The sequence below is a fragment of the Hemiscyllium ocellatum genome, chromosome 8, assembly GCF_020745735.1.
Source record: "Hemiscyllium ocellatum isolate sHemOce1 chromosome 8, sHemOce1.pat.X.cur, whole genome shotgun sequence".
Lineage (NCBI taxonomy): Eukaryota > Metazoa > Chordata > Chondrichthyes > Orectolobiformes > Hemiscylliidae > Hemiscyllium > Hemiscyllium ocellatum.
In genome coordinates, this window is record NC_083408.1 from 33,837,151 (window position 1) to 33,864,732 (window position 27,582).

A 27,582-nucleotide genomic window follows, 5' to 3' on the forward strand; every position below is an offset into this window, starting at 1 on the left:
ATCTCTGGGTTAGAAAGCCCAAATGCAAGTCGCATCTGCTCCAGAGATGTTGTAATAATATGTCTGAAACAGGTTGATTAAAATATCCATCTACATCCAATTCCCCTTTGCAGGTAATTATTGAATCTGCTTTCATTCGCCTTTCAGGCTGTGTATTTCATATCATAACAACTTGCTGAGCCAAAAAAACTTTGCTAATTCTGTTCCCTGAAACCAGTTTCTCCTTGCTTATTCCATCAATACTCCTTATAGAAGCAATCCAATGCAAATAATCATACAAGATCCAACTATGTCCAACTGAATTATACATAGAATTCTATGATCATTACGCTTACTTATCTAGAATTTTCTTTCTCTCCAAATCTTCAGCTTCATTAACTTCCACTGGTGAAGAATTAATTTCTGTTTCTGAACTCTATAGACAGAAAGGAAGAATTTCAATAATATTAGTTCAAATTCAGTTTCTTCCTTGAAATATTCCTCTCTAGCACTGGTGTGAAATTCTCCAGGTGTCTACTGTGGGATCCAAGTGATTGAACTTCACAAAAGTGCTCAGGCAGTGAACGGCAGTGGGAACAAGACAAGTCAGCAATGGAGCAAATGTATAGTTTGAATAAATTATAAAACAGTGAAGAGGTAACAATGCAACAATAGACTTTTATTTTCACATGTAAGGTAAAATATGTCTGTTTAAATATTTATTTAGCAATTTATTGTTACTCCAATACACTAATAGGTTTATATATAAATAATATTTTTTGTGAGCATGATGGATGTATTGAGAAAACAAAAATACTTTACTTTCTGTCAGAAATCTAAGGGCTCATGAACATAAGCAGGATATTTTGTTTCTCATGATCAATCTTTCAGGTCACAGATCAACCATGATCTCACTAATTTCTTATGTCTCTTCATACATTTGTTAATTTAAAATCTAGCTATTAAAATTAACAGATGACTGAGGCTTTTGTAAAAGAGAGTTTCAAATTTCTGCTATCCTTTGAGTTTATACCTGTTTCCTAATAACTCTATGTCTCGTCGTCCTAAGTCTCCCCCACTGGTGGAAAGTTTCTATCCATTTATCCTGATTGCTTCAATCAAATTACCTTTTAACCTTCTAAGTTCCTGAAAATACACCATTAATTTCTGTAAACACTTCTCTGAGGTTCCTTGGAGTGTCATTCTGGTAAATCTTCATCAATTTCACTCCAAAGTCAGTCTATCAGTGGTTCCAAAAATCTTTCTTAGTGTGAGCCTAGTTTAGTACCTCAGACTTTGTGCGGCCCTGAAGTGAAAATTGGAGGGGGCAAGAAGTGGGATGGATGCTTTGTAAGTAGGAGAGGGTTGAGAGTTGTTCAGCTGGGATTTGGGGAAATAGTTTGTGATTGTGGGGATACCATTGAGTGGAGTGAGAGATGTAAAACTCCTGGGTTCACCCTGAGAGAAGCAAAGAGCCACCTTCTTTTATAGGCTGTATTTGTAGCAGCAATCTGGCCTCAGAGGACTGACAGTCAAACTAAACTCAGTAATATCATTAAAACATAACCATTTAAAAGGGCTTTGCAGCCTTGAAACTCATAATGAGTTTCATGGCTGCTACTGCTGTCTCAGAGCTCACAACCTAAATACCTCGTCCCCTGTTCCACAGTTTGAGAATGCCTGCAGCATTGCTTTTATGAAGTTGTGCACCCATAATTTCTCACAGCACTCCTGGTGTTGCTGAACCAGGACTTTACATGGATGAAGAGTTAATACACTTACCAGATCATGCCTCTTGGTAATTTGTTTCAGATGAATGTTTTCCAAGTGCACTTTCTTGCTTTCGTCCTCTCCACAATTCTCTGGAAGCAACAGCTTGTTTGCTTTGCAACTAAAACAAAATAAATAAAAATAACCACAAATGACTTAATTCATACAAAATTGTTACACACTCTTGTGTATTTGCTAGTGAAATTCATAGATCACTAGATCACAGTCATGAACTTATACGGTACAGAGGGAGGCCCTTCTGTCCATTGTGTCTATATCAGCTCCTGCTAAGAATTTTCCAGTTAGTCCCATGCCAATGTTTTTTCACTTAACTATGTAAATATCTCCTTTCCAATTATTTACTGTTATGACATGGAGAGCGAATCTCTGTTAATTATAACCAAACACACACAAAAGCCCGTCTCGCCTCATAATTTGTTCAAAGTGTGAGGGAGTGAAAGAGAACTTGTAATTTCCACGATTTAAAGAAAAATAACTATTTATTTTCCTAACAGAACACTGAACAAAACTATTAACAAACTGAATATCCTTTCCCCTAACTGAACGTAATCCTATTAACGTGCTGTTCCAATAACACAACTATTAAACAATTCATTAACTTAATCTCAAGCCCACACAGTCTCTGTCTTCTCCGCTGTATTCAATCTTCCATCTGATCTTCCTGCAACGCCATCTTTCTTTTTACTACGAGCATGTTTTATAGGATAAGGTAAAATTATTATAAAGTGTCTTATAATTTATTTGAGAGCAAGATTTTAGAGGGGCAGCTATGTCTCCAGCTCTATGTTAGTTGCTCTTCTGATCAGTGACAGTTGCTCTGACTAATTTTCAAAATGCCTGTGGTTTTTATACCCTCAACATCAAAGGTTCGACGTTGTCAAACCAATAAATTCAAACTCAGTATCCTGGACATAATTTAAAGTAATTGGTTGAATTTTAATTGTTGTCAAAATAGCAATAAAAACTCAGGTATCCTTTTAACAGCCAATTGTTACATGTATCTATTTTGGAACAGCCAGTCTCCCAGCCTTTCCATTCGGGCAGCTGAACCTGCACTTTAAGTTTACTTCAATTTTTAGAAAACACTCTCTATTTTAAACTGAACATGCGTGCTTTCAACTTCATAACAATATCTCATTCACTTTTGAAAGTTATTTATTGAGTACACATTTGCCAACCTACTAGACAGTTCATTACAACTATAACAAATCACTGTAAAGAAACACCTTGTCTCTGATTTATTTGCCAATTAATTTAAGTCTGTGTCCTCTGTTTACCATCACTTAACACCACTGGAAACAGTTTCTAGTTACTTTCTCTACAAAATCCTTTCATGACTTGGAACTTATGTCTATCCTAATTTTCATTGGTCTCAGGGGAATAAAGCCAATTGCATGGTTTCTCCACCTATTTGGCATCCCACTCCTAGCATTCCATTCTAGTAAATCACTGTTGCACCCTTTCTAACATTTTGGCATCCTTTCTGAAACATGGTACCCAGAACTGGATACAATGTTCTAGCTGTAGTTTTATATAATTCCCTGGCTTTAATCCTCTGCATAGGTTTACAAAGGAACCTGGATTAGTGGTGCTGGAAGAGCACAGCAGTTCAGGCAGCATCCAAAGTGCAGCGAAATCGACGTTTCGGGCAAAAGCCCTTTATTCCTGGTGAACGGCTTTTGCCCGAAACGTCGATGTCGCTGCACTTTGGATGCTGCCTGAACTGCTGTGCTCTTCCAGCACCACTAATCCAGAATCTGGTTTCCAGCATCTGCAGTCATTGTTTTTACAAAGGAACCTGTATACTTCATTAAGAAATTCATTCATGGGAAGTGAGCATCAATGGTGGGCTAGCATTTACTACCCAACCATAGTTGCTCTTGAGAAGGTGACAGTAAACTGCCTTTCTGAACTGCTGCAGCCTATTTGGCATGTGTAAATCTCATGTAAGGTTTATTATTGTAAATCTCAGCTTGACCTGCCTCCTTCAAAGATATGCATATTTATTTCTTCAAAATTAATTATGATTTTCAATTGCTTTACTCTATAACATTGTCATTCATAGACATAACCCAAAAAATGACATGAAATTTTAAAATGACTTCAAGTGTACTTAGCTGTGAAGAAAAACCCACAATTCACATGCCTGATGATTGACATACATTATCAGGATGCACTCTCATCTCTGAAAGGCATTAAATTGGAACGTCTACAACCATGCTTCTGGCTACTAGCACTGGCAACTTTGGTTGCTGCTCTTAAGGTTCAATGATTGCCCTGGTGAAAGGAAATGCATGAGTAACAAGAATTATTTTTTAAACTCCATACATCTTCAGTTCCTCTAGAATGTGCTTGTGACTTTACTGCTGGCTTTCTGGGAAGTCCTCAATTTGGGGTATAACACAAGGAAGCTGAAGCACATAGCTAGAAGCACCCTCTTGGCCTCATTATTATTCTTCTACTACAGACACAGACCTAGTTATGTTATTTTGGGGCAACATTTTAGGCTGGCTATTTGACACAACATGTTGCCATTTATATTTCTGTACTGAAAGAACTAAGCATTCCTCAAACATATCAATAAATAAATCACATCTCATATCTTCGCAACATTGGCATGAAAATAGACTTAACTTTTTAAATAGATTTTAATATTACCGCTTACTTGGTAATTTCACTCTTGGATATACGTCTTGATCTACTCCTAATCCTCCTGGTTCCTAGTAGACAGACAGTCATTGGAGAAATAAATACAATAATTACTATTGACACTGTTGTTGAAAGACAGTTTCTGCCTCACCACCCTGACCAAGCATTTACCATAAAATTATATAATTTCACACTTCTGTGAGATCAGTATATATATTCATCAAAATTGAAGAAAAGAAAGAGGGAAGAATTGTATTTATAAAAGAAATGTTGGAAAGCCTAGTGAGGGTCTGCAAGTTCAATCAAATAAGAGATGTGAGACACTGAAAAATTCAGGCAAATCAATGTGAATACTAATACTAAGAAACTCTTGAACATCACAATGGAAACAGGGCTCGGGAAGACATGGACTAAGAGAATCAGGGATATCAGCATGGAATATGAAGCTCTGATATAGAATAAGAGTCTTGGATGCATGGATGGAATAAGAGGCTCAGGAATACCGAACAGGAATTAACAGGGCTTTATGAAGTTGAAATAACTGCATAGAGGCTGGTATCCTGTCACCAAGTCACCCTTTAGTTACTTGTGCATAGTATACTGGCTGTAGCTTGCCAGCTCAGAATTAATCGCCTGTACTGAAGAGATTCTCATCTCCTGGTTACATCTTCTTTTATCTCACTGTGAGTATTATCAGAAGGCACACTACACAAGGCCATAGTCCAACAGGTCCACCCAAAATCACAAGCCCCCAGAGTGCTGCTCCCCCATCAGATGACTTTCACCTGGTGAAGCCCAAACAAACCTGCTGGAGCACAACATGGCGCCATGCGACCTCCGACTCTGTCCACCTGAAATAACTGTGCAGAGGCTGGTATCCCATCACCAAGTCACCCTTTATTTATTTGTAGAAAGTGAGGACTGCAGATGCTGGAGATTATAGTCAAAAAGTGTGGCACTGAAGAAGAACAGCAGGTCAGGCAGCATCTTAGGAGCAGGAGAATCGACATTTTGTGCACAAATCCTTCATCACAAGACATTCCATGTGAAGGACTTATGCCCGAAATGTCAATTCACCTGATCCACGGATGCTGCCTGACCGGCTGTGCTTTTCTAGTGTCATACTTTTCCACTTTATTTACTTGTGCACAGTACACTGGCTGTAGTTAGCTCAGAGTCAGTCGCTGGGACTGAGGAGATTCTCATCTCCTGGTTTTTTTTTCTTTTTCTTCCCAGCTCTCAAAGTCAGCAGATCTCCTGACACTAATGTGTATTTTTTTTTGTATTATTACCCCCACACTACCGCCTAACTGCAGTACTGCTTATTTTTCCTCCACACCCACATTAACATAATGTTAATCAGCCAGGGCTATCCTGATTGGCCCAGGTTAACAGCCCCAATCATAGTCAACAAGGTCAACCTGGTTCCAATCACGATAGAAGTATAAAATATTACATTCACTGGAAGTACATTTAATACATTCAGAGGTACCCTGCGCATGATTATCCAAACATTTGTACACATCCAAGTCTAGGACCTCTGCTGCTCTTTGGTAAGCAACAGTAAAAGGGTGAAAAGTTGCCCCCATATCCGAAAAATATCCAAAGAAGTAAAAAAGTTGGAAGTCTGTATATCAGCAACTAAGCAAGGAAAAATATCTTTAGACGATAATTCTGCAACATCTTTGTGAAGTATGCTCTACAATATGGATTGCTCTGAATTGCATTGATTTCTAATTTGTGTACATTAATATTCCAAAATCAGAAGTGATATAAACACAAGTTATCTTTTCTCAGTGGTTTTCTTTCAGTGAAATATTTTGACAATTGATTATATTTCTTAAAATAGTACAAATGGGTTAATTAATATATTAAATTATGGAACAGGCACACATGCATTGGATTAATATATTATCTAGGGGCTGAAAATTCAGAGCACACCCACGACAAGCCGTAGACTGAGATGTGAACAAATAAATCACTGGTTCAGAGGCAAGAGAACCATCAGAAGCACCAAGATGACAACAACAAAAATATTTTACATTTATATAACACCTTTAACATGTTAAAATATCACAAAGCAGTTCACAACAGAGTTTTAAAGCAAAATTTGGTGCTGAGCCTAATGACCAAACATTTAGCTAAGAAAATAAATTTTACATAGCAATTTAAAGAAATAAACAGAGATAGAGAGGTTGATGGAAGGAATTCCAGAGCTGAAGATCTTGGCAGATGAAGACACAGTCACCAATGGCTAAATACTTAAAATCAACAATGTTCAGGAGGCTAGAGTTAGAGGAAAATAGACACCTCAGGTGGTTATGCAGCTGGAGATTACAGAGGAAAGGAGGAACAAGCCTGTGAAATGATTTGAAAATGAGTTGAGAATTTTAAAATCAAGTCATTCTTCAACCAGATGCTAATGTAGGCTGGGAAGTAGGCAGCACAATCTGGTGAACGATAAATGAGTGTGTCTCGGGGATAAACAGCAGGATTTTAGTTGCTGTCACACTTAGGATTAGAATGTGAGAATGTGTTGGAAAACCAAGTATTGGGATAAACATACTATAGCATAACAAAAGCAAAAACGTACAATTAGAATCAAGTAGTAACATGAGTTGATTTCAAGTTAAGGATCATGATGAAATTTGAAAGCTTCACTCTAATATCTTATACCACGAGTTATACGGTTTTGAGGTCAAGGAACATAACGCTCATCTTATGCATGACATAGGAATGAAATCAAGTATATCTAAACAAAAACAGGCCAGTAAGCCCTTCACATTTTGCCAGTAACAGCAGTAATATGAGGAGCAACAGTTAGGATAAGGGCCCTACTGGTTTGGTAAATTTAAAATTATATAAACTTAGCTCGTGTGTTCAGTGCTCTCCATTTTTCCAGTAGCATATGCAGTAGGAGGTTGACAGCAAGGGCCAGGGGCCTGTTGGGAAGGTAAATTTAAAATTATAGAAACTTACCTCATGAATAGGCAGAGTGCACGCTGAGCAGACGCGGACATGGGTTGCTGAGTAAGTTAAGTAATGTACTTGGTATTGTCTCCCACCCATCCTCCTCCTCCAACCACAAAAAAGAATCTGTGTGCTGGACTGGTAAGGTAAATAGTTTCTTTGTATTCTTGATTTTTCTACAGTCTCTTTGGGAATTTAGAACAGTGGGGATGGTGGTTAGGGCAGTGGAATGTTCCTCCCGCAGAATGTGGGAGGTAAGGGTAACCCACAAGTGTCCCTGCTGACTTTATCTGTGGGAAATGCACTATTTCATTCGGATAATTGATTATTTGGTTACTCAATTCAATGCCTTTCCTCTGGGGCTTGGAGTTTTCTATTAAGACTGCTCCCCTTTCAAGACACGAGGCAACAGCACAGTGCCATGAGCCCCCACTCGTCCCAATTCCTGTCCAACTTTGTCCCCTGCCCGCCCCCAACCCCATCCAACACCAGCCCCCACCGACCCCCAAAACCCCACTCCCACACAGCACCCCGCCCCCCCAAAACCAATCAACATCAAACCCCCCACCCACCCCCAACCCTATCCAACATCGTCCCCGCCCGCCCCTAAACCATCCAACACCGTCTCCCGAAACCCCGTCTGACACCGCCCCAACTCTGTCCAACAACGTCCCCACCCACCCCCAACCCTGTCTGACACTGCCCCCAACCCCGTACAAAACCACCCCCTTCCGCCTCTACCCCGTCCAACACCGTCCCCACTGCCCCCAACCCCGTCCGAATTCGCCCCCAACCCTGGCCAACACCACCCCCGTCCGCCGCCCCAACCCCGTCTGACACCACCCCCAACCCCGTCCGACACCGTTCCCAACCTTGTCCAACACTGCCCCCAACCCTGTCCAACACCACCCCCTACCCCGTCCAACATCGTCCGACACCGCCCCCAACCCCGTCCAACACCGCCCCCAACCCCGTCCAACACTGCCCCCAACCCTGTCCAACATCGTCCGACAACGCCCCCAACCCCATCTGACACCGCCCCAAACCCCGTCCAACACCGCCCCCAACCCCGTCCAACACTGCCCCCAACCCTGTCCAACATCGTCCGACACCGCCCCCAACCCCATCTGACACCGTCCTCAAACCCGTCCAACACAGCCCCCAACCTCATCCAACATCGTCCGACATCGCCCCCAACCCCGTCCGACACCGCCCCCAACCCTGTCCGACACCGCCCCCAACCCTGTCCGACACCGCCCCCAACCCCGTTCGACACCACCCCGCCTGTCCCCAACCCCATCCGACACAGCCTCCAACTCTATCCGACACCACCCCACCCGCCCCAACCCCATCTGACACCGCCCCCAACACCATCCCGCCCGCCCCCAACCCCATCTGACACCGCCCCCAACCCCGTCCAACACCACCCCGCCCACCCCCCCAACCCCGTCTGACACCGCCCCCAACTCCGTCCAACACCACCCCCTACCCCGTCCAACATCGTCCGACACCGCCCCCAACCCCATCTGACACTGCCCCCAACACCATCCAACACCACCCCACCCGCCCCAACCCCATCTGACACTGCCCCCAACACCATCCAACACCACCCACCCGCCCCAACCCCATCTGACACTGCCCCCAACACCATCCAACACCACCCTGCCCACCCCCCAACCCCGTCTGACACTGCCCCCAACCCCGTCCAACACCACCCCGCCCACCCCCCAACCCCGTCTGACACCACCCCCAACCCCGTCCAACATCGTCCGACACTGCCCCCAATCCCGTCCAACACCGTCCACCCCGTCCAACATCGTTCCCTCACGCCCCAACCCTGTCCGACACCACCCCCGCCCGCACCCCAACCCCGTCCGACATTGTCCCCGCCTGCCCCCAACCGCATCCGACACCGTCCCCAACCCCGTCCGATGTCATCCCCGCCCGCCCCAACACCATCTAACACCGCACCCGCCTGACCCCCAACCCCGTCTGACACTGCCCCCAACCCTGTCCATCATCGTTCCCGCCCGCCCCAACCCCTCCAACACCGACCCAGTCCACCTCTACCCCGTCCGATACCACCCCAGCCCACCCCCCCAACCCTGTCCGACATCACCCAGAACCCTGTCCAACATCGTCCCTGCCCCAACCCCGTCCAACACTACCCCTGCCCGCGCCCCCAACCCCGTCCGACACCGCCCCAACCTCGTCCAATATTGTCCCCGCCCGTCCCAACCCCGTCCGCGCCCCAACCCCATCCGACACCACCCCACCTGCCCCCAACCCCGTCCGCGCCCCAATCCCATCTGACACCACCCCGCCTGCCCCCAACCCCGTCCAACACCACCCCGCCCGCGCCCCAACCCCATCCGACACAGCCTCCAACTCTGTCCGACACCACCCCACCCGCCCCAACCCCATCTGACACCGCCCCCAACCCCGTCCAACACCACCCCGCCCGCCCCCCAACCCCGTCCGACACCGCCCCCAACCCCGTCCAACACCACCCGGCCCCCCCACCAACCCCGTCTGACAACGCCCCCAACCCCGTCCAACACCACCCGGCCCCCCCACCAACCCCGTCTGACAACGCCCCCAACCCCGTCCAACACCACCCCCGCCTGTCCCTATCCCCTCCAAAACCGCCCCCAAACCCGTCCAACACCATCCAAATTGGGATTTGGATAATCGAGGTTCCTCTGTACACCATTTTGGATACTGTTGAGGGGGGAATGACTTACCAGGTGTAAGAATGGGATACAGCTCTCTGGCACAGAGTCCGTCCCTGTTGCTGAGAAGTGAAGGAGGGGGATGAACAGAGCATTAGTTATTGAGGACTCCATGGTAAGGGGAACAGGAAGGAGGTTCTGTTGGAATAAGACAGACTCACGGTTGGTGTGTTTCCTCCAGGTGCCAGGGTTTGTGATGTCTCGGATCATGTTTTTGGGATTCTCGAGGGGATGGGGGAGCAGCCTACGTTGTGGTCTGCATACGTACTAACAATATAGGTAGGAAAAGGGATGGGGATTTAAGACAGAAATTCAAGGAGCTAGGGTGGAAGCTTAGTGCTAGATCAAGCAGAGTTGTTATCTCTGATTTGTAGCCCATGCCATGTGCTAGTGGGGTGAGAGAGAGAGAGAAAGAGAGAGCGAGAGGAGTTGAACATGTAGCTGCAGGGATGGTGCAGGAGGGAGGTTTTGGATTCCTGGACAATTGGTGCTCATTCTAGGGTAGGTGGGACCTCTACAAACAGGATGGTCTACACCTGAATCAGATGGGGTCCAATATCCTGGGGGTTGGGGGTGGAATTTGTGAATACTATTTGGGAGGGTTTAAACTAATTCAGTAGGGGAATGGGAACCTAAATTGAAGGTCCAGTGTCCAGGAGGTTGAGAGTAACGAGGTCAGAAATATGGTTTCAAGGTCGCATGAGTTCACTAGAAAGTAGGAAGGTGACTTAAAGTGTTTCTACTTCAACGCCAGGAGCATCCGGCATAGGATGGATGAACTTGCAGCATGGGTTGGCACCTGGGACTTCAATGTTGTGGCTATTTCGGAGACATGGATAGAGTAGGGACAGGAATGGTTATTGCAGGCTCCGGGATTTAGATATTTCAGTAATAACAGAGAAGATGGGAAAAGAGGGGGAGATGTGGTATTGTTATTCAAGGACAGTAGCAGAATGGACGTTTGAGAACTCGTCTACTGAGGTAGTATGGGTTGAGGTTAGAAACAGGTTGGAGAGATCACCTTATTGGGAGTTATCTATACGCCTCCGAATAGTTCTAGAGATGTAGAGGAAAAGATAGCAAAGTTAATTCTGGATAGGAACAAGAGAAAAAGGGTAGTTGTTATGAGGGACTTGCACTATCTAAATATTAACTATCTAAATACGATAGTTCAAATACTTTAGATGAGTCAGTGCAGGATCATTTCCTGACACAGTATGCAGGCAACCCAACAAGGGACCAGGCCACAATGGATTTAATACTGGGATAATGAACCCAGCCAGGTGTCAGATTTGGAGGTAGGTGAGCACTTTGGTGATAGTGACCACAATTTGGTTATGTTTACTTTGGCAATGGAAAGGGCCCAGTATTTAATGCTGGGCAAGAGTTATTGCTGGGGGAAAAGGCAATTATGATGTGATAAGATTTAGGATACGTAGGATGGGAAGGAAACTGCAGGGGATGAGCACAATTGAAATGTGAAGCTTATACAAGGAACAGCTACTCTGTGTCCTTGCTAAGTATGTACCTGTCAGGCAGGGAGGAAGTGGTCGAGCAAGGGAGCCGTGGTTTACTAAAGAAGTTGAATCTCTTGTCAAGAAGAAGAAGAAGGCTTATGTTAGGATGAAATATTGATGAAGAATTGGCTGCTGTTTTGGACAAAAATCTAGCCCATTACCCCAAAGTCCCAGCTCCATTCTCATACCCCTGACCAGGAACAGGGCAGTGGACTCGACTCCAGGGTAATTCAGCCTCTGAGCCTCAGACTTCTCAAGTGATTGGTAATGGAGGTGGATTCACAACCGGAATTGAGCCCACTTCTCCATATGTATCTCTGAGAGGAAATCTTACCCCAACTTTTAAATTATTTTCTGTACCTGCAATACATGTATTAAACTGAACTTAATCTTTGATTGTGAACTTCATTTATCTCATGCAGTAAGTGTATGTGATTTCAGGTTTGATTTTAACACACCATAAGTGAATGGATTTTAAATGAGATTTGCTTCTTATCAAAACTGGCAAATAATTAGAATATTGTGAGTTTTCAGTAAATTTTCTGAAAAAAAAAACATTGTTCTAACTGCTGAAAGGTATGAAGTATAATTCTTACCACTCTTTACATTTTCTTCAGCTTGGTCACTATTAAGCTCTTCCTGTTCAGAAACAATGAGGCCTGGTTTATTTTTGATATGTCTTGGGTGTGTTGAAATAGAATTCTGCTTTTTGTGTATGTGCATCTCAGGTCCCAGGTGCTGTTTGGTCCCAGGACCAGTTCTGTACCTCTGAACTGAGTCTGTGAATCCCACCTCTGTCGTACCCCTCCAATTTGAGGCCTTAAAGCCATTACACTTGGAATGTGTGTAGGGTGTGACCGGTGCAGAATTATTTTCTTTTGCAATGGAATTTTTCAGGTGTACTGCTGTTGTTTCCTTTATTTGTCCTTCTTTATTTTGATTCTCCTGTTGAATAAGAACAGAGACTCCCACTAATACAGGAAATGTAACAATTAACGTCCAAGTGATTTCCATTAATTCTGCAACAATTATTGGAAAATAATGCATCCATTTATCATAACTAATTTGCTATATCATCATTTAAAAGAAGTGTATCTTCTTATTGATGATGTACAAATTGAGTATTATTGTAAGAAGAGAAATTGAAAATTTTTGTCTTGCATTCATCAGAACAGAATCACAAGAATACCGATCTCAAAGAGAACAACAATTTCTAGCAAGTAAAAATCACCATAGTTCAGAGGACTGATCTCATTAGCAGGTTACCACAACTCATGCGAGAGGGTGTTAGAAATGAAAAGAAGTGTTGTTTTTGCAGACATAAAAGAACATGAAGAAAATGGGTCCAGCAGAAAAATTATTAACTCTGCAGGTACTTAGGGAAGTGTATCTTTACTTTTAATTATGGTCAATTAAATACTAATTCTGGAGTATAATATAAGCAAGTTAACTCTTTTAAAATAAGTTTTCAGCAAAAAAACTGAGATAACTAAAATGCCTGAGCTGTACAAAAAGGATACAAAGATGATGAAGTGTACGGAGAATGGAATGTACTAGCAGTATTGATGCAAAATGTTAAACTATATCTTGATGTACTATCGACAAAATAATGAAAATGTCAGCACTAACAGCGAGGAAGGTTGCCAACATGGGAAAGGGGAAGTAACAAGGGTGGAGCGAAGATGGACGGTTGTAGAGCCTAGTAAGAGAGATTGGGTAATTAGGAGTCTGGAGAGGTGACCTCACTCAGCTCAAAGGTATAATTGCAAACTAACCCCAGTTTAATTCGCTCAATTGCTTTGTGCAGTTGCAGCCCGTACTTGCAAGTCCGTGATAAATTGTCTTGTTTCCAGATTTGTTGGTCTTGTTAAAAAAATTTATTAAGTTTGTTTCTAACAGATTTGGGTGCTCGTCCTGGGATCCCAAGCTCCGGTCGCTCGGCAATTTCGGAAAAATCGGAGAAGGTGCACCCTGCCGATTTCGGCAGTCTCTACTTTCCCCCATTGCCGCGACGGGTCGGGCAAGCGAGATCCGGACTGAGAGACCCTGGAAACAAGATGGACAGATGCGATGCGGCGGGTTCGGTCGGGTAACTCTTGTGCACAACACCCGGGTAAGAAAAAGATCTTAAATAAGTATTATCCGAGCGACCGGGGTAGGCAGTTGGTTTTATTTTATTGTCAGTCTTTGCCACGAGCAAGGCGCACTAAGACACAGCGGATTGGTCAGGTAACTCTCATGGACTTCAAGACCCGCATTCGTGGGCGGTCGGGATTTGCAGCAGTACTTGCTGTTTCGCCGTGGTTCTGGGTCCGCTGAGACGTGGTGGTTTGGTCGGATAACTCTTATGAACTCAAGACCCGTATTTGGGCGGCTGGGATTTGCAGCATTACTTGCTGTTTTGCCGCCGTGCGAAGGGCACTAAGACGTGGTGGTTCGGTCGGGTTACTCTTGTGTACATAAGACCCGAGCGAAGGTAAATTTCAGGCGATCTAGATTGACAACAGTTTTTGCTGTCTGGTATTGCCGCGGGACGGGGTGCACATTCGACCAGGTAACTTTTGTGCACAGACCAAGGTATGAAAATTGACCTTTAAGTGTTACCTTGGTGGTCGGTTCCATACGAGAAGTACGGGGGAATTGGCAACTTAAAAAAATAGAGAATAAAGATCTTTAATTGGCTAGATTAATCTAACAAGTAAGGTGTCTAACTGATTCGATCACCCAGTCTTAGACCGGTTATTAAGAGGAGAAACCCCCACGTGGAGATTAGGATCCTGAAGTGGATGTGGAAGAGGGTAAGCCGAACTTCAGAGATGTTAATTAAAATTATATAAAGAAAATGGCCGAGTATTAAAATGGGAAATAAGAATAGCAATTCATGTGTAGAAAGAGACATGAGAGAGACATCCGAAGACTATATCCCAATGGACAGTCCTTTAGGAAAAATGCTAAGAGATTGGAAATACAATCCTCGGACGCGAGGAAAAGACAAAAAACAAATGATAGAATTTTGTTGTTTTGAGTGGACTAAGGAAAGCATTAAAGCCCCAAATGTATTTTGGCCCAAATATAGGTCAGACGAGGATTGGTTATGTCAAGATTTAAATATATATGTAAATAGGAAACATAAGTGCCCCAAAAAGAATCTGACTACGCCGCCTGTTGGATAGGGAGCCCGAAAATTTTAATTTTGAAGAAGTCAAGAACGGAAGAAGGCAGGTTTACCCCCTCCCCCATATAACAATGATAATAATGGCCCATCGTTTCCCTCTCCCACAGCACCCCCCCCGGTACAAGGACCTGAATTTGGTCCAGGGGAAGACCTTTCCTGGAGTCCGATTAGAACGAGATCAACAATAAAAAGAAGCGAAGGGAGGGACATAGGCGGGGCATCGGCACAAATATATCCCCTTAGAGAAGTACCCGTCGGTAATGCCGAAATCGGATATGCTAATGCACCGCTGACCAGTAGTGAAGTTAGGTCTTTTAAAAGAGAAATGAAAAGTTTGATTGAAGATCCAGTAGGATTGGCAGAATAATTGGATCAATTCCTGTGACTGAATCTGTATACATGGGGTGAACTGATGAGTATTATTGGGACACTATTTTCAGGAGAAGAAAGGGGTATGATTAGAAGAGCTGCGCTTAGGGAATGGGAAAAGAGATACCCTGTGGGCGAGGGAGTAATACCAGCTGAAAACAAATTCCCCAATATAGACCCACCAAGGAAGGGTATGGATGAACATGATAGAGGAAAAATGAGGGACTTTCGAGAGATCGTTATTTTAGGAATCAGAGAGGCGGCGCCTAGATCCCAAAATTTTACGAAAGCTTTTGAAGTAAGACAAGACAAAGATGAAGCCCCGTCAGCTTTCTTGCAAAGGCTAAAAGAAGTCACTAGAAAATATTCAGGATGAATCCTAATGATCCGGTAGCTTAAGGACTTCTGATGTCGAGTTCGTAACCAAATCATGGCCAGAAATACAAAAGAAGTTACAGAAATTAGATGGATGGAACGAGAGACAGATGGAGGAATTGTTACATGAAGCATAGAAAGTATATGTAAAAAGAGATAAGAAACAGAAGCAAAAAGCTAAAATAATGATTGCAGCAGTCGAGGAAGTTGCGAAGAGAAAGACAGAATCAGAAAGCAACAAGGAAAGACAAGAGAGGCAAAGAACAGATTATAAAAAAGACAATCGGAGAGATGTTATTACTGTGGAGTAACAGGACATTTTAAGAAAGATTGTCCAAAGCTAATGTGACAAAAGAAACAGTTTCGTTGATGACTTTTCATGAAGAATAGGGAAGTCAGGGGTTCCTTCTTCCTAAAACCCACTGGGAACCCTTGATAAATTTAAAGGTGGGGCCTAAGGGAGTGGATACGGGAGCAGCCCGATCATCCCTAAGCTTTAGACCTAGTGGTTTTAAGTTAACTAACAAAAGTCTCAAGATTTCTGGAATAAAAGGGGAAGAATTCCTAGTGCCCGTTTTCGAACCAACTTTAATAAAAGTAAATAACGAAGAAATAACGGGAAAATTATTATATACCCCTGATGTCGGAAGAAACCTTTTAGGTAGAGATTTGATAATTTTACTAAATTTAAAGATCGGAGTGGAGAACAATTCGGTAGTTGTAACGATGAATAGATTAACGACCAGTGACGAAGAGCAGATAAATCCTAATGTGTGGGCAAAAACTGGAAACACAGGTTATTTAAACATTAATCCCATTGTAATTACACTGTCACAAGAAAATAAAACAGTAAGACTTAAACAATATCCAGTTTCATTAGAGGGATGCAAGGGTCTACAACCAGTAATAGACTCCCTAGTAAAAGGAAGGCTATTGGAACCATGCTTGTCATCCTTTAATACTCCAATACTACCAGTTCGGAAGCCAGATGGGACTTACTGACTAGTACAAGATCTCAGATCAGTAAATTGACTGGTTCAGACACGCCACCCAGTGGTGCCTCATCCATATACCCTTTTTAGTAAGATACCATGCAACCACTGTTGGTTTAGTGTGGTAGATTTAAGAGATGCGTTCTGGGCTTGCCCTTTAGCCCCAGAGAGTCGAGATATATTTGCTTTTGAATGGGAAAATCCATACACTGGCAGAAAACAACAATTCCGATGGATGGTACTTCCCCAAGGATTCACAGAATCATCTAATTTATTTGGGCAAGTACTGGGACAAGTCCTGGAACAACATAAAATGCCTCGGGAAACATCACTGTTGCAATACATAGACAATCCACTTCTGTCAGGACAAAATAGAAATGACGTAAGCTCAGCTACCAATAGGTTGTTAAATTTCCTAGGACAACAGGAGTTAAGAGTAACTAGGAGTAAATTGTAATATGCAGAAAAAGAGGTGAAATACTTAGGACACCTTATTAGCAAAGGAACTAGACGCATTAACCCCAACAGAATTCAAGGGATAGTAAAGTTGCCCCTCCCAGAAACCAAAAGAGAATTACGGACGTTTCTAGGGTTAATGGGCTATTGCAGATTATGGATCGAGTCATATGCTCAGAAAACAAAGGGGTTATATTATAAATTGACTGAGTCCGAACATGAAAGATTGCACTGGACAGAAGAAGAAAAAGAAAAATTACGCGAGTTATAGCGTAACTTAATACAAGCTCCAGTTTTGGCCCTTCCCTCACTAGAGAAACCATTTCACCTTTTTGTAACAGTAAATGATGGAGCAGCCTTAGGAGTGTTAACTCAGAAAGGAGGAAGAAATAGACAACCTATAGCCTTCCAGTCCAAAGTTTTGGACCCAGTTTCAAGAGGATGGCCTGAATGTATATAGGCAGTAGCAGCGACTGCCACATTGGTAGAAAAAAGTCGGAAGCTCACTTTTGGACGAGCACTAGTAATTAGTACCCCCCCATCAAGTCAGAACTGTCTTAAACCAAAAGGCAGGAAGATGGTTAACAGATTCGCAAATTTTAAAATATGAAGCCATTCTGATGGAAAAAGATAACCTTGTATTAGCAACAGACACCTGTCTAAACCCAGCTACCTTCTTATGGAAGGGAGAACTTCTAGACAAACAAGAACTAGAACATGACTGTTTAGATATCATAGAATATCAGACTTAGATTAGGCAAGACCTGAGAGACATTCATTTACATGAAAGAGACAGATTATTTATAGATGGGTCATCAAGAGTGGTGGAAGGAAAATGATGCAATGGGTACGCAGTAGTAGACGGTAATGAGAAGCGAATAGTGGAAGCTGACCGGCTACCTAACGCATGGTCAGCACAGACTTGTGAATTGTACTCATTGAACCAAGCTTTAAAACACTTAGAGAATCGAGATGGAACAATTTATACTGACTCTAAATATGCTTACGGGGTAGCTCATATTTTTGGAAAGATATGGCAAGAGCGGGGACTAATCAATAGTAGAGGAAAGGAATTAGTGCATGAAGAATTGATAGGACAAGTATTGGGGAGCTTAAAATTACCCCGGGAGATAGCTATAGTCCATGTACCCGGACACCAGAAAGGACACACACTAGATGCAAAGGGAAACAGGCTAGCAGACGAAATAGCCAAATAAGCAGCTACGAAACACACAGTAACAGGACTGCAAGTACTAACGCCCCTTGTTGATTCTTCTTCCGTGAACCGTGTGCAGGAGGGTTTCCTGACACAATATGTCGACAGGCCAACAAGAGGGGAGGCTATATTGGATTTGGTTCTAGGTAATGAACCAGGCCAGGTGTTAGACTTGGAGGTAGGTGAGCACTTCGGGGACAGTGACCACAACTCGGTGACTTTTACTTTAGTGATGGAGAGGGATAATCGTGCGCCGCAGGGCAAGAGCTATAGCTGGGGGCAGGGAAATTATGATGCAGTGAGGCATGACTTAGGTTGTGTGGATTGGAAAAACAGGCTTCAAGAGAAGAACACTAATGAGATGTGGGGATTGTTCAAGGAGCAGCTACTGCGTGTCCTCGATAGGTATGTACCAGTCAGGCATGGTGTAAAGGGCCTTGTGAGGCAGCCGTGGTTTAGTAAGGAATTGGAGTCCCTTGTGAAAGGGAAGAAGGCGGCATATGTAAAGATGAGGCGTGAAGGTTCAGTAGGGGCGATTGAGAGTTATAAGGTAGCCAGGAAGGAGCTAAAGAGGGAGCTAAGAAAAGCGAGAAGGGGACATGAAAAGTCTTTAGCTGGTAGGATTAGGGAAAACCCAAAGGCTTTCTATAGGTATGTCAAGAATAAAAGGATGACTAGGGTAGGTATCGGTCCAGTCAAGGATAGTAGTGGGAAGTTGTGTGTGGAGGCGGAGGAGATTGGAGAGACATTAAATCAGTACTTTTCATCAGTATTCACTCAGGAACAGGACACTGTTGCTGATGTGAATATGGAATCACAAATAATTAGAATGGATGCCCTGGAAATATGCAGGGAAGAGGTTTTGGGAATATTGGAAAGGATGAATATAGATAAGTCTCCTGGGCCTGATGGCATTTACCCCAGGATCCTATGGGAAGCTAGGGAGGAGATAGCAGAGCCATTGGTCTGGATTTTTATGTCGTCATTGTCAACGGGAATAGTACCAGAGGACTGGAGGATAGCGAATGTGGTCCCATTGTTCAAGAAAGGGAGTAGGGATAGCCCTAGTAACTATAGGCCAGTGAGTCTGACTTCAGTGGTGGGCAAAGTCTTAGAGAGAATGGTAAGGGATAAGATTTATGAACATCTGGGTAGGAATAACGTGATCAGGGATAGCCAGCATGGTTTTGTGAAGGGCAGGTCGTGCCTCACAAACCTTATTGAGTTCTTTGAGAAGGTGACTAAGGAAGTGGATGAGGGTAAAGCAGTAGATGTTGTGTATATGGATTTTAGTAAGGCGTTCGATAAGGTTCCCCATGGTAGGCTAATGCTAAAACTTCGGAGGTATGGCATTGAGGATACATTAGAGGTTTGGATTAGGAATTGGCTGGCTGGAAGGAGACAGAGGGTAGTAGTTGATGGATTATGTTCATCTTGGAGCGCAGTTACTAGCGGTGTACCACAAGGATCTGTTTTGGGACCATTGCTTTTTGTTATCTTTATAAATGATCTAGAGGAAGGACTTGAAAGCTGGGTAAGCAAGTTTGCGGATGACACGAAAGTCGGTGGAGTTGTGGATAGTGAGGAAGGAAGTGGTAGGTTACAGCGGGATATAGATAAGTTGCAGAGCTGGGCGGAAATGTGGCAAATGGAATTCAATGTAGCTAAGTGCGAAGTCGTTCACTTTGGTAGGAATAACAAGATGATGGATTACTGGGCTAATGGTAGGCTACTTGGTAGTGTGGATGAGCAGAGGGATCTTGGTGTCTATGTACACAGATCTCTGAAAGTTGCCACCCAGGTAAATAGTGCTGTGAGGAAGGCATATGGTGTACTGGGCTTTATTGGCAGAGGAATTGAGTTCCGGAGTCCTGAGGTCATGTTGCAGTTGTATAAGACTCTGGTGAGGCCTCATCTGGAGTATTGTGTGCAGTTTTGGTCGCCATACTATAGGAAGGATGTGGAAGCTTTAGAACGAGTGCAGAGGAGGTTTACCAGGATGTTGCCTGGAATGGTAGGAAGATCTTATGAGGAAAGGCTGAGGCACTTGGGGCTGTTCTCATTGGAGAAGAGAAGGTTTAGGGGAGATCTGATAGAAGTGTATAAGATGATTAGGGGTTTAGATAGGGTAGATACTAAGAACCTTTTACCGCTAATGGAGTCAGGTGTTACTAGGGGACATAGCTTTAAATTAAGGGGTGGTAGGTATAGGACAGATGTTAGGGGTAGATTCTTCACACAGCGGGTTGTGAGTTCATGGAATGCCCTGCCCGTATCAGTGGTGAACTCTCCTTCTTTATGTTCATTTAAGCGGGCATTGGATAGGCATTTGGAAGTTATTGGGCTAGTATAGGTTAGGTAGGACTCGGTCGGCGCAACATCGAGGGCCGAAGGGCCTGTACTGCGCTGTATCCTTCTATGTTCTATAACCCTGTGTACACGGAGGAAGAAGAAAAAGAATTTCAGGAAATAGGGGCCAATAAGACAACTGAAGGAAAAAGGACCTTGCCAGATGGGAGGGAATTGGTGAGTAAACCAGTTATGAGAAACATCCTAGCTACTTTACACCAAGGTAGTCATTGAGGCTCCCAAGCTATGTGCGACATTGTGTTAAGGAAATATGGATGGAAGGGAATCTATACATTAGCAAAACAAATATGCATAGGATGTACAACTTGCCAGAAGATTAATAAGGAAATAACCCAAAGGAGAAAGAAACCCGGGGTGAGACCCTTCCAAAGTATACAAGTAGACTACACTGAACTACCCCCAGCGGGAAAGCAGAAATACCTGTTGGTCTTAGTAGACCATTTAACAGGGTGGGTAAAAGCATTCCCAATGTCATCAGTCACCTCAAAAGGAGTGGTAAAAACCCTTCTTGAACGTATTATTCCAAGAGATGGAATAGTGGAAAATATAGATTCAGACCAAGGTAGCCATTTTACTTCTAGTATCCTACAAGGAGTAATGGCAGGATTAGAAATCTCTTGGGAATTTCATACCCCTTGGCACCCACCCTCCTCCGGACGTGTGGAACAAATGAATCAGACTTTGAAGGAACAATTATCTAAATTAGTCATAGAGAATTGATTACCGTGGACTAAATGTTTGCCTATTGTACTATTACGTGGCCAAACTGCCCCGAGGCGCGATATCGGTCTTTCCCCTTATGAAATGATGTTTGGATGACCATTTCTAGGAGGGAAAGGAGAGGTACCTACAGCTGAGTTTAATGATAAATTTTTGACAAATTGGTTCTTCATTATCTGTTCTTAGGAACAAAGGCTTGTTGGTACAAACACCACCACTAGGGTTTGCAGTACACCGTATACGACCAGGTGATTGGGTCTTGATTAAAACCTGGAAGGATACCAAACTACACCCAAGTTGGGAGGGACCGTTCATAACTCTTCTAACCACCGAAACAGCTGTTTGGACTGCTGAGAAAGGGTGGAGCCAGCACACTCGTGTCAAAGGACCTGTGAACGCCCCAGTGGCGGAGTGGCACGCCCATCCTGCAGAAAATCCTCTGAAAATTAAGCTGAGAAAGAAAGAATGAATTGAGACAAAAGACTTTTTAAAGTTTGCTGATATATTGTTATTGATTGTAAGGGCTGTGTGGACTCACCTCTTCCTGGCGCCAAAGAAATAAGACAGATAGACAGGAAGGTAGATAGTTGTTAGAAATGGGTGGGTACTGGTATAATATTATAACAATAGTAATACTAACTATTCGAGGAAACGGGAGAAATCACTTTACTACATTATGCCAAAATTATGCTGAACAAAAAGGACTTACTAATTGTTGGGTCTGTGCAGAGGTCCCACACCATGGTGAATCTGGAATCCCCACCTCAGTAATACCACTTACCAAAAAGGAAGTGTATCATGTGCAACAATTTAATTCAAGCACAAAAATACACAATGTGGAGTCACGAAAAGGACAAATATAACTTTGCAGGATGATTCCCTAGACCAGCTCCGAGAATCAACGGTATTATCCATGGCTTTATAATTACCCCAATGAAAGGAGAAGTAAATACCCCTGTAGGAATAATGCTGCACCCTTCCAATTAGGAAAATCATCTTGTGTCTACACCAGCCAAGCCACGGCCAAGACTGTTCCCCAAATATTGAATGGAACATATTGGGTATGCGGCCCGAAGGCCTATCCATTTATTCCCAGGAAGAAATGCATGTTTTGATGTTGATGAGTCATTGCCTCAAAACAAGAAAAGCTGGAGTGGCTGCTGTTATCTTGCTTATATAATTCCTCACCTCCAATTAGAAAAACATGAACACAACCTGAGAAATAAAGGGGGAGTAAAACATAAGACCCGAGAGGTCTCTGACATCTGTTGTGGACATTATTCCCAAGCTACAGTACTGCAAGGGCAGGGAGAGATACATGAGATACGTGAGAGATACTGGCGGCTGCCCTTAAGAAATTAATTAATAATACCTCCGATGTAATGGAAGAAACTCAGACCCAAATATCAGCCATAACCACCGAAATGATTGCCACAAGATTAGCAGCTTTACGAAATCGAATGGCTCTGGATGATCTCTTGGCCGAAAAAGGGGGAACCTGTGCACTAATTGGTAAAGAATGTTGCACATTCATCCCAGACGCCACTTCCCTAGTAGAAGATAAGGCAGGAATAGTAAAGGAAAAGATAAAGAATATAAAAGAAGTTGAGAATAAACTTCGAAAGGATGAGAGATGGGAATGGGGTGACTGGGAACTGACCAGTGGGGAAAATGGTTCACTAATTTAGGTATTTATGTCTTACTAATAATTGTAGGACTAATAATAGGATTTAACATGTTAAAGTGGATAATGAGTAAGTTGCTAATGTCCTTGGGAGGTCAACAATCAATGATGATCAGGACAACATTAAACACACAGGAGAGAGAGTAATAGATTACTCATAGAGTTTGAATAAAAAAGGTAGACTTAAGAGAGCAGAAACGGTAAGATTGTGAATCTCTACACCTCAGGATGAAAAGAGGGCAGAGAATAAAAATTGCAAAAACAACTAATAGTAAACTAAAAGAAATGGGGGAGTTGTTAGAAATGAAATGAAGTGTTGTTTTTTGCAGATATAAAAGAACATGAAGAAAAGGGGTCCAGCAGAAAAATTATTAACTCTGCAGGTACTTAGGGAAGTGTATCTTTACTTTTAATTATGGTTAATTAAATACTAATTCTGGAGTATAATATAAGCAAGTTAACTCTTTTAAAATAAGTTTTCAGCAAAAAAACTGAGATAACTAAAATGCCTGAGCTGTACAAAAATGATATAAAGTTGATGAAGTGTACGGAGAATGGAATGTACCAGCAGTATTGATACAAAATGTTAAACTATATCTTGATGTACCATCGACAAAATAATGAAAATGTGAGAAAGGTTGCCAACATGGGAAAGGGGAAGTAACAAGGGTGGAGCGAAGATGGACGGTTGTAAAGCCTAGTAAGAGAGATTGGGTAATTAGGAGTCTGGAGAGGTGACCTCACTCAGCTCAAAGGTATAATTGTAAACTAACCCCAGTTTAATTCACTCAATTGCTTTGTGCAGTTGCGGCCCGTACTTGCAAGTCCGTAATAAATTGTCTCGTTTCCAGATTTGTTGGTCGAGTCTAAAATTTTATTGAGTTTGTTTCTACCAAGGGTGAGTTTGAGAGGAGGGACTTTCATGATAACCCCAGCCAGTGCAGGAATTGAACACAAGTTAGAGACATTACCGTGTATTACAAACCAGCCAACTGTATGACAATTTCTACTGCACGAAGAATGGCTGTTAAGTAGTTGGCAAGTGGACTCTTCATTGGTCAAGGTATTGCCATGGAAACAGACATTCTTAAACATTTGTTTAAATTCAAACCAGTAAGTTGATTCTGATTGGTTAAATATTGCCACAACATAGGTAGCTTCTAACAAAGTTAAAAATCACACAACACCATCATCGGGTGGTTGTGGAAAATACAATTGAAAGGCACAGAATTTATAGCAAAAATTTACAGTGTGATGTAACTGATGAAGGAGCGTCGCTCCGAAAGCTAGTGTGCTTCCAATTAAACCTGTTGGACTATAACCTGGTGTTGTGTGATTTTTTAACTTTGTTACACTCCAGTCCAACACCGGCATCTCCAAATCATGAGCTTCTAACAAGTGTAAGTAAGTCCTATTGTGAGCCCAACTGATAGTATTGTATTGGTTGTTGGGCAACTCTTAGACTGTTAAAAAATTAACAGCAGAATCAATCTACTTTTGGATCTAGTGTTCTGAGTTTTACAAACAGGGACTAGTTAAGCATGCTGTGTATTCAGGGACAAATGTCACCTGGTGCATTCTCCATGACAATATTTCGACCAGAATCCACTTGCAAGTCAATCATAATCCTTTTCCCTTCCAGTATAAAGTGTTATTCCCTTTGAAATTTGTCGTTCTTTCAATTCTGTCCCTGAGGAATGCGAGAAAAAAACATTTTGTTGTTAGAGTGACACTCTACTCTTCAAGAAAACTGCATTACATAGCATGATTAAATGATTATTAACTTACTGTATTTACTATACGTAAAATATACTCTGAACTGCCTTTCACTAATAGCTGACATTTTTCAACTGTGCAGAAATTAGTAAGTATGAGTAATATTTATTTGATTAGTAAATTCCAGTAATCATTTTTCAACTGTTTATAGATTCCTATATGTCTTACCTCCGTTATAGGAGATCTTGGGTACTTTTCGGATTTGTTGTCCCCATTCTCTTGACCTTCTTTCATTGATGGAAAGACAATCGAGTGCTTATTACTGTTTCTGTCCTTATAAGGCTTCAGATCAAGTTGAATCATACTGCTAAAAGAAGGATCTGACAGAAGTGGATTGGTAGGATTTCCTGGTGTTGATTCTGCAACATGCCTGTGTACACACCAAGAGATCTGGTGACAAGTTTCTTGATATGGATAAAGGGGGCGTCGGGCATCTCCTGCACAAGCATTGAAGGGCTCATGAACTAGATGGCTCTTTCCCCCAGGTGGCATCATATGCCTGTGCGTTTTTCTTGACTTTCCAAAAGTGACATTGTCCCTTTTATCAATGACTGCTTGTCCAAAGGAGTAACTATGATTGCATTGGTCCTCTGTACTCTCACGGTGCACAGTACTTGAATTATGACAGTTCTGAAGCAGGTGAAAATTATTTTTGTTATTTTCAGTTTTAACATAATTCAGAGCAGCATCGAGGCTTTGAACAGACAACTCATAATACTTTGTATCTTTATGGTTTTTCTCCAGTTCCTCCATGGTGATGAATGGATGTTGTAAAGCAAGTCTTGGAGAAATGCGATTTTTGGGATCAAAGTTCAACATTCTCTTCACAAGAGCTACCATACTGTTGCGATCATGGAACTCGGCAATATCATCACCATTTGGGGACAATGTTTCGATGATGCTGAATATTTCAAGCTCATCGAGGGACTTTAAGTTATGTCTCCTTGGCTCCAAAGGTTGTGCAAACATCTTTGATTGGTACTCAGATAATGACTTAAGTTGCCACTGGTGAGCTGATGAAGGATAGGAATTTCTTTTGAAGAAAAGGTGAGTCTTACTTGCTTGGTTGAGCAGATGGTCGTGGGGTTGACCTTGGGTTTCAACAATTATTCTGATCTGATCATATTGATTCTTACCAGGATATAAAGGTTTACCAAGTCGAAGTTCAGCTAGAACACAACCAAGGGACCACATATCCAGCTTTTCACAAAAAGGCAACCCCAAGAGAATCTCCGGAGATCTGTAGTATCTGGCCTGGATATATGGGTCTTTAAAGTGAAAATTAAATGTTTATATGATAGAATTTGAATTTATACTTGAATATTGAATGTATTTTACTTCAAAAACTAGAGGAAGACCATACATTAATTTCAAACCTCAAGTGTTGTGATTTGTATTACTGCAGTGTCTAAGTACATTGACATTGTACTTCCCAGCAGAGCAGAGCAGAGGAGAGAACAATAGAGAGTGATGAACTGTAAATCACTTCTCTGCGTTGTGGGAATCCTTTGTGTCAGGATGTTGGAAAAAGTTTGCTGTTGTAGTTGGACACTGGTGTGCAGCATAAAATGTCACCAACTGCAGAAAGAATCGTAAGTCAGATAAAAAAAAGCATAAAAATGTGATATCTGATGTGGTAAAAACGTTACGAAATATTCTGAAGGAGGAAATAATGAAAAGCAAGATCAAGGGGCACTTAGCATGGTCATATGGGAAGGCCATCATACTTGACAAACCCATCAAGTTTCTGTGCGAGGCCAAATGTACTCTTTTTATTCCTTCAACCCACCCCACTCAGCCTAGACTTCCATTGATGAGGCAAATATTCCATAATATATTGAACCATTCTGAACGGATCATACTTAAATTTGGTGCACTGTGAGTATAGCAGGGCAATTGAGGTTTAAGTGCATCGTGTGGCAGAACCATGTGCCTGGAAATGAGGTTTGAAAAACACCAAACAGAAAATCTATGCACAGGCTTAAAAATAAAAATAGGATTTATCATCTTAGTCCTCCTGAGCTTCCCCCAGAACAGCATGGTACTTAACAGAAGTGACAGGGACTGATCCCATGCTTAGAGTGCTGGTATAAGTCTTGCATAACTCCTTTAATGGTCAGGCACATAACTATACAGCGCACAGACTCTTTAGGATTAAGGACTTAGGGGCCAATAGTGTTGGCTGCTGAGAGATGCTGGCAAATTGGTCTCGTCAGGGTGAGGCTAAGTATCATTAAGGGATCCATAGCCACCGCTGAATAACAGAAGGGGTAGATCACAGGGTGGGTAATGAGTAGAATGAAGTCATCCAGGTGGACCTCATAGAATGAGTTCCCTTACTGGGGCTACTAACCTGGTCTAATCAGGGAGTCTTGGCTGACAGATATCATCAGGAATGTCAAGGATTCTACTCATTTTGTCAGCTGGCTCAGAGCTAGCTGGGTCACTGTTATGTATAATGCAGGTGTAAATAAAGGGTGACTGATGATTGGATAAACGATGTGTCCATACAAAAGCACCTACTAGCTGAAGCCCAACTGGACTTCAAACAGGCACTACAACTGGCTTTATCATTAGAAAATGTGGCAAGTGGAGCTTATGAGGTACAGGATATTCCAAAAGAAGTGGACACACTAGCCAATCCAACTGAACTTGGGAACACCACTTGAGTGAAGGCAATTGTACAGCCTCACTTAGGACATATCTTTTAACAGAGGGACACTAAGTCAGCCCAATGCAAAACGCCAAAACAAAACCAAGCCTTGGCTAAATGGTTAAAATTTTCACGAGGATCCAGGCTGGCAGGCCATT

General features: G+C 42.6%; 1 protein-coding gene across 1 annotated transcript in view; it reads right to left on the bottom strand.

The window, feature by feature from the left end:
* Positions 1 to 331: 331 nt before the first annotated feature.
* LOC132818164 (homeodomain-interacting protein kinase 4-like) overlaps positions 332 to 27,582 on the bottom strand; it is a 37,140-nt gene continuing 9,889 nt past the window's right edge. Inside the window, exons 2-5 of the mRNA XM_060828943.1 lie at positions 24,940 to 26,039; positions 13,536 to 13,684; positions 1,762 to 1,870; positions 332 to 415 (exon numbers count right to left, since the gene is read on the bottom strand). Of these exons, the coding sequence (XP_060684926.1) occupies positions 332 to 415; positions 1,762 to 1,870; positions 13,536 to 13,684; positions 24,940 to 26,039 (1,442 nt within the window). The remainder of the gene's footprint in view (positions 416 to 1,761; positions 1,871 to 13,535; positions 13,685 to 24,939; positions 26,040 to 27,582) is intronic.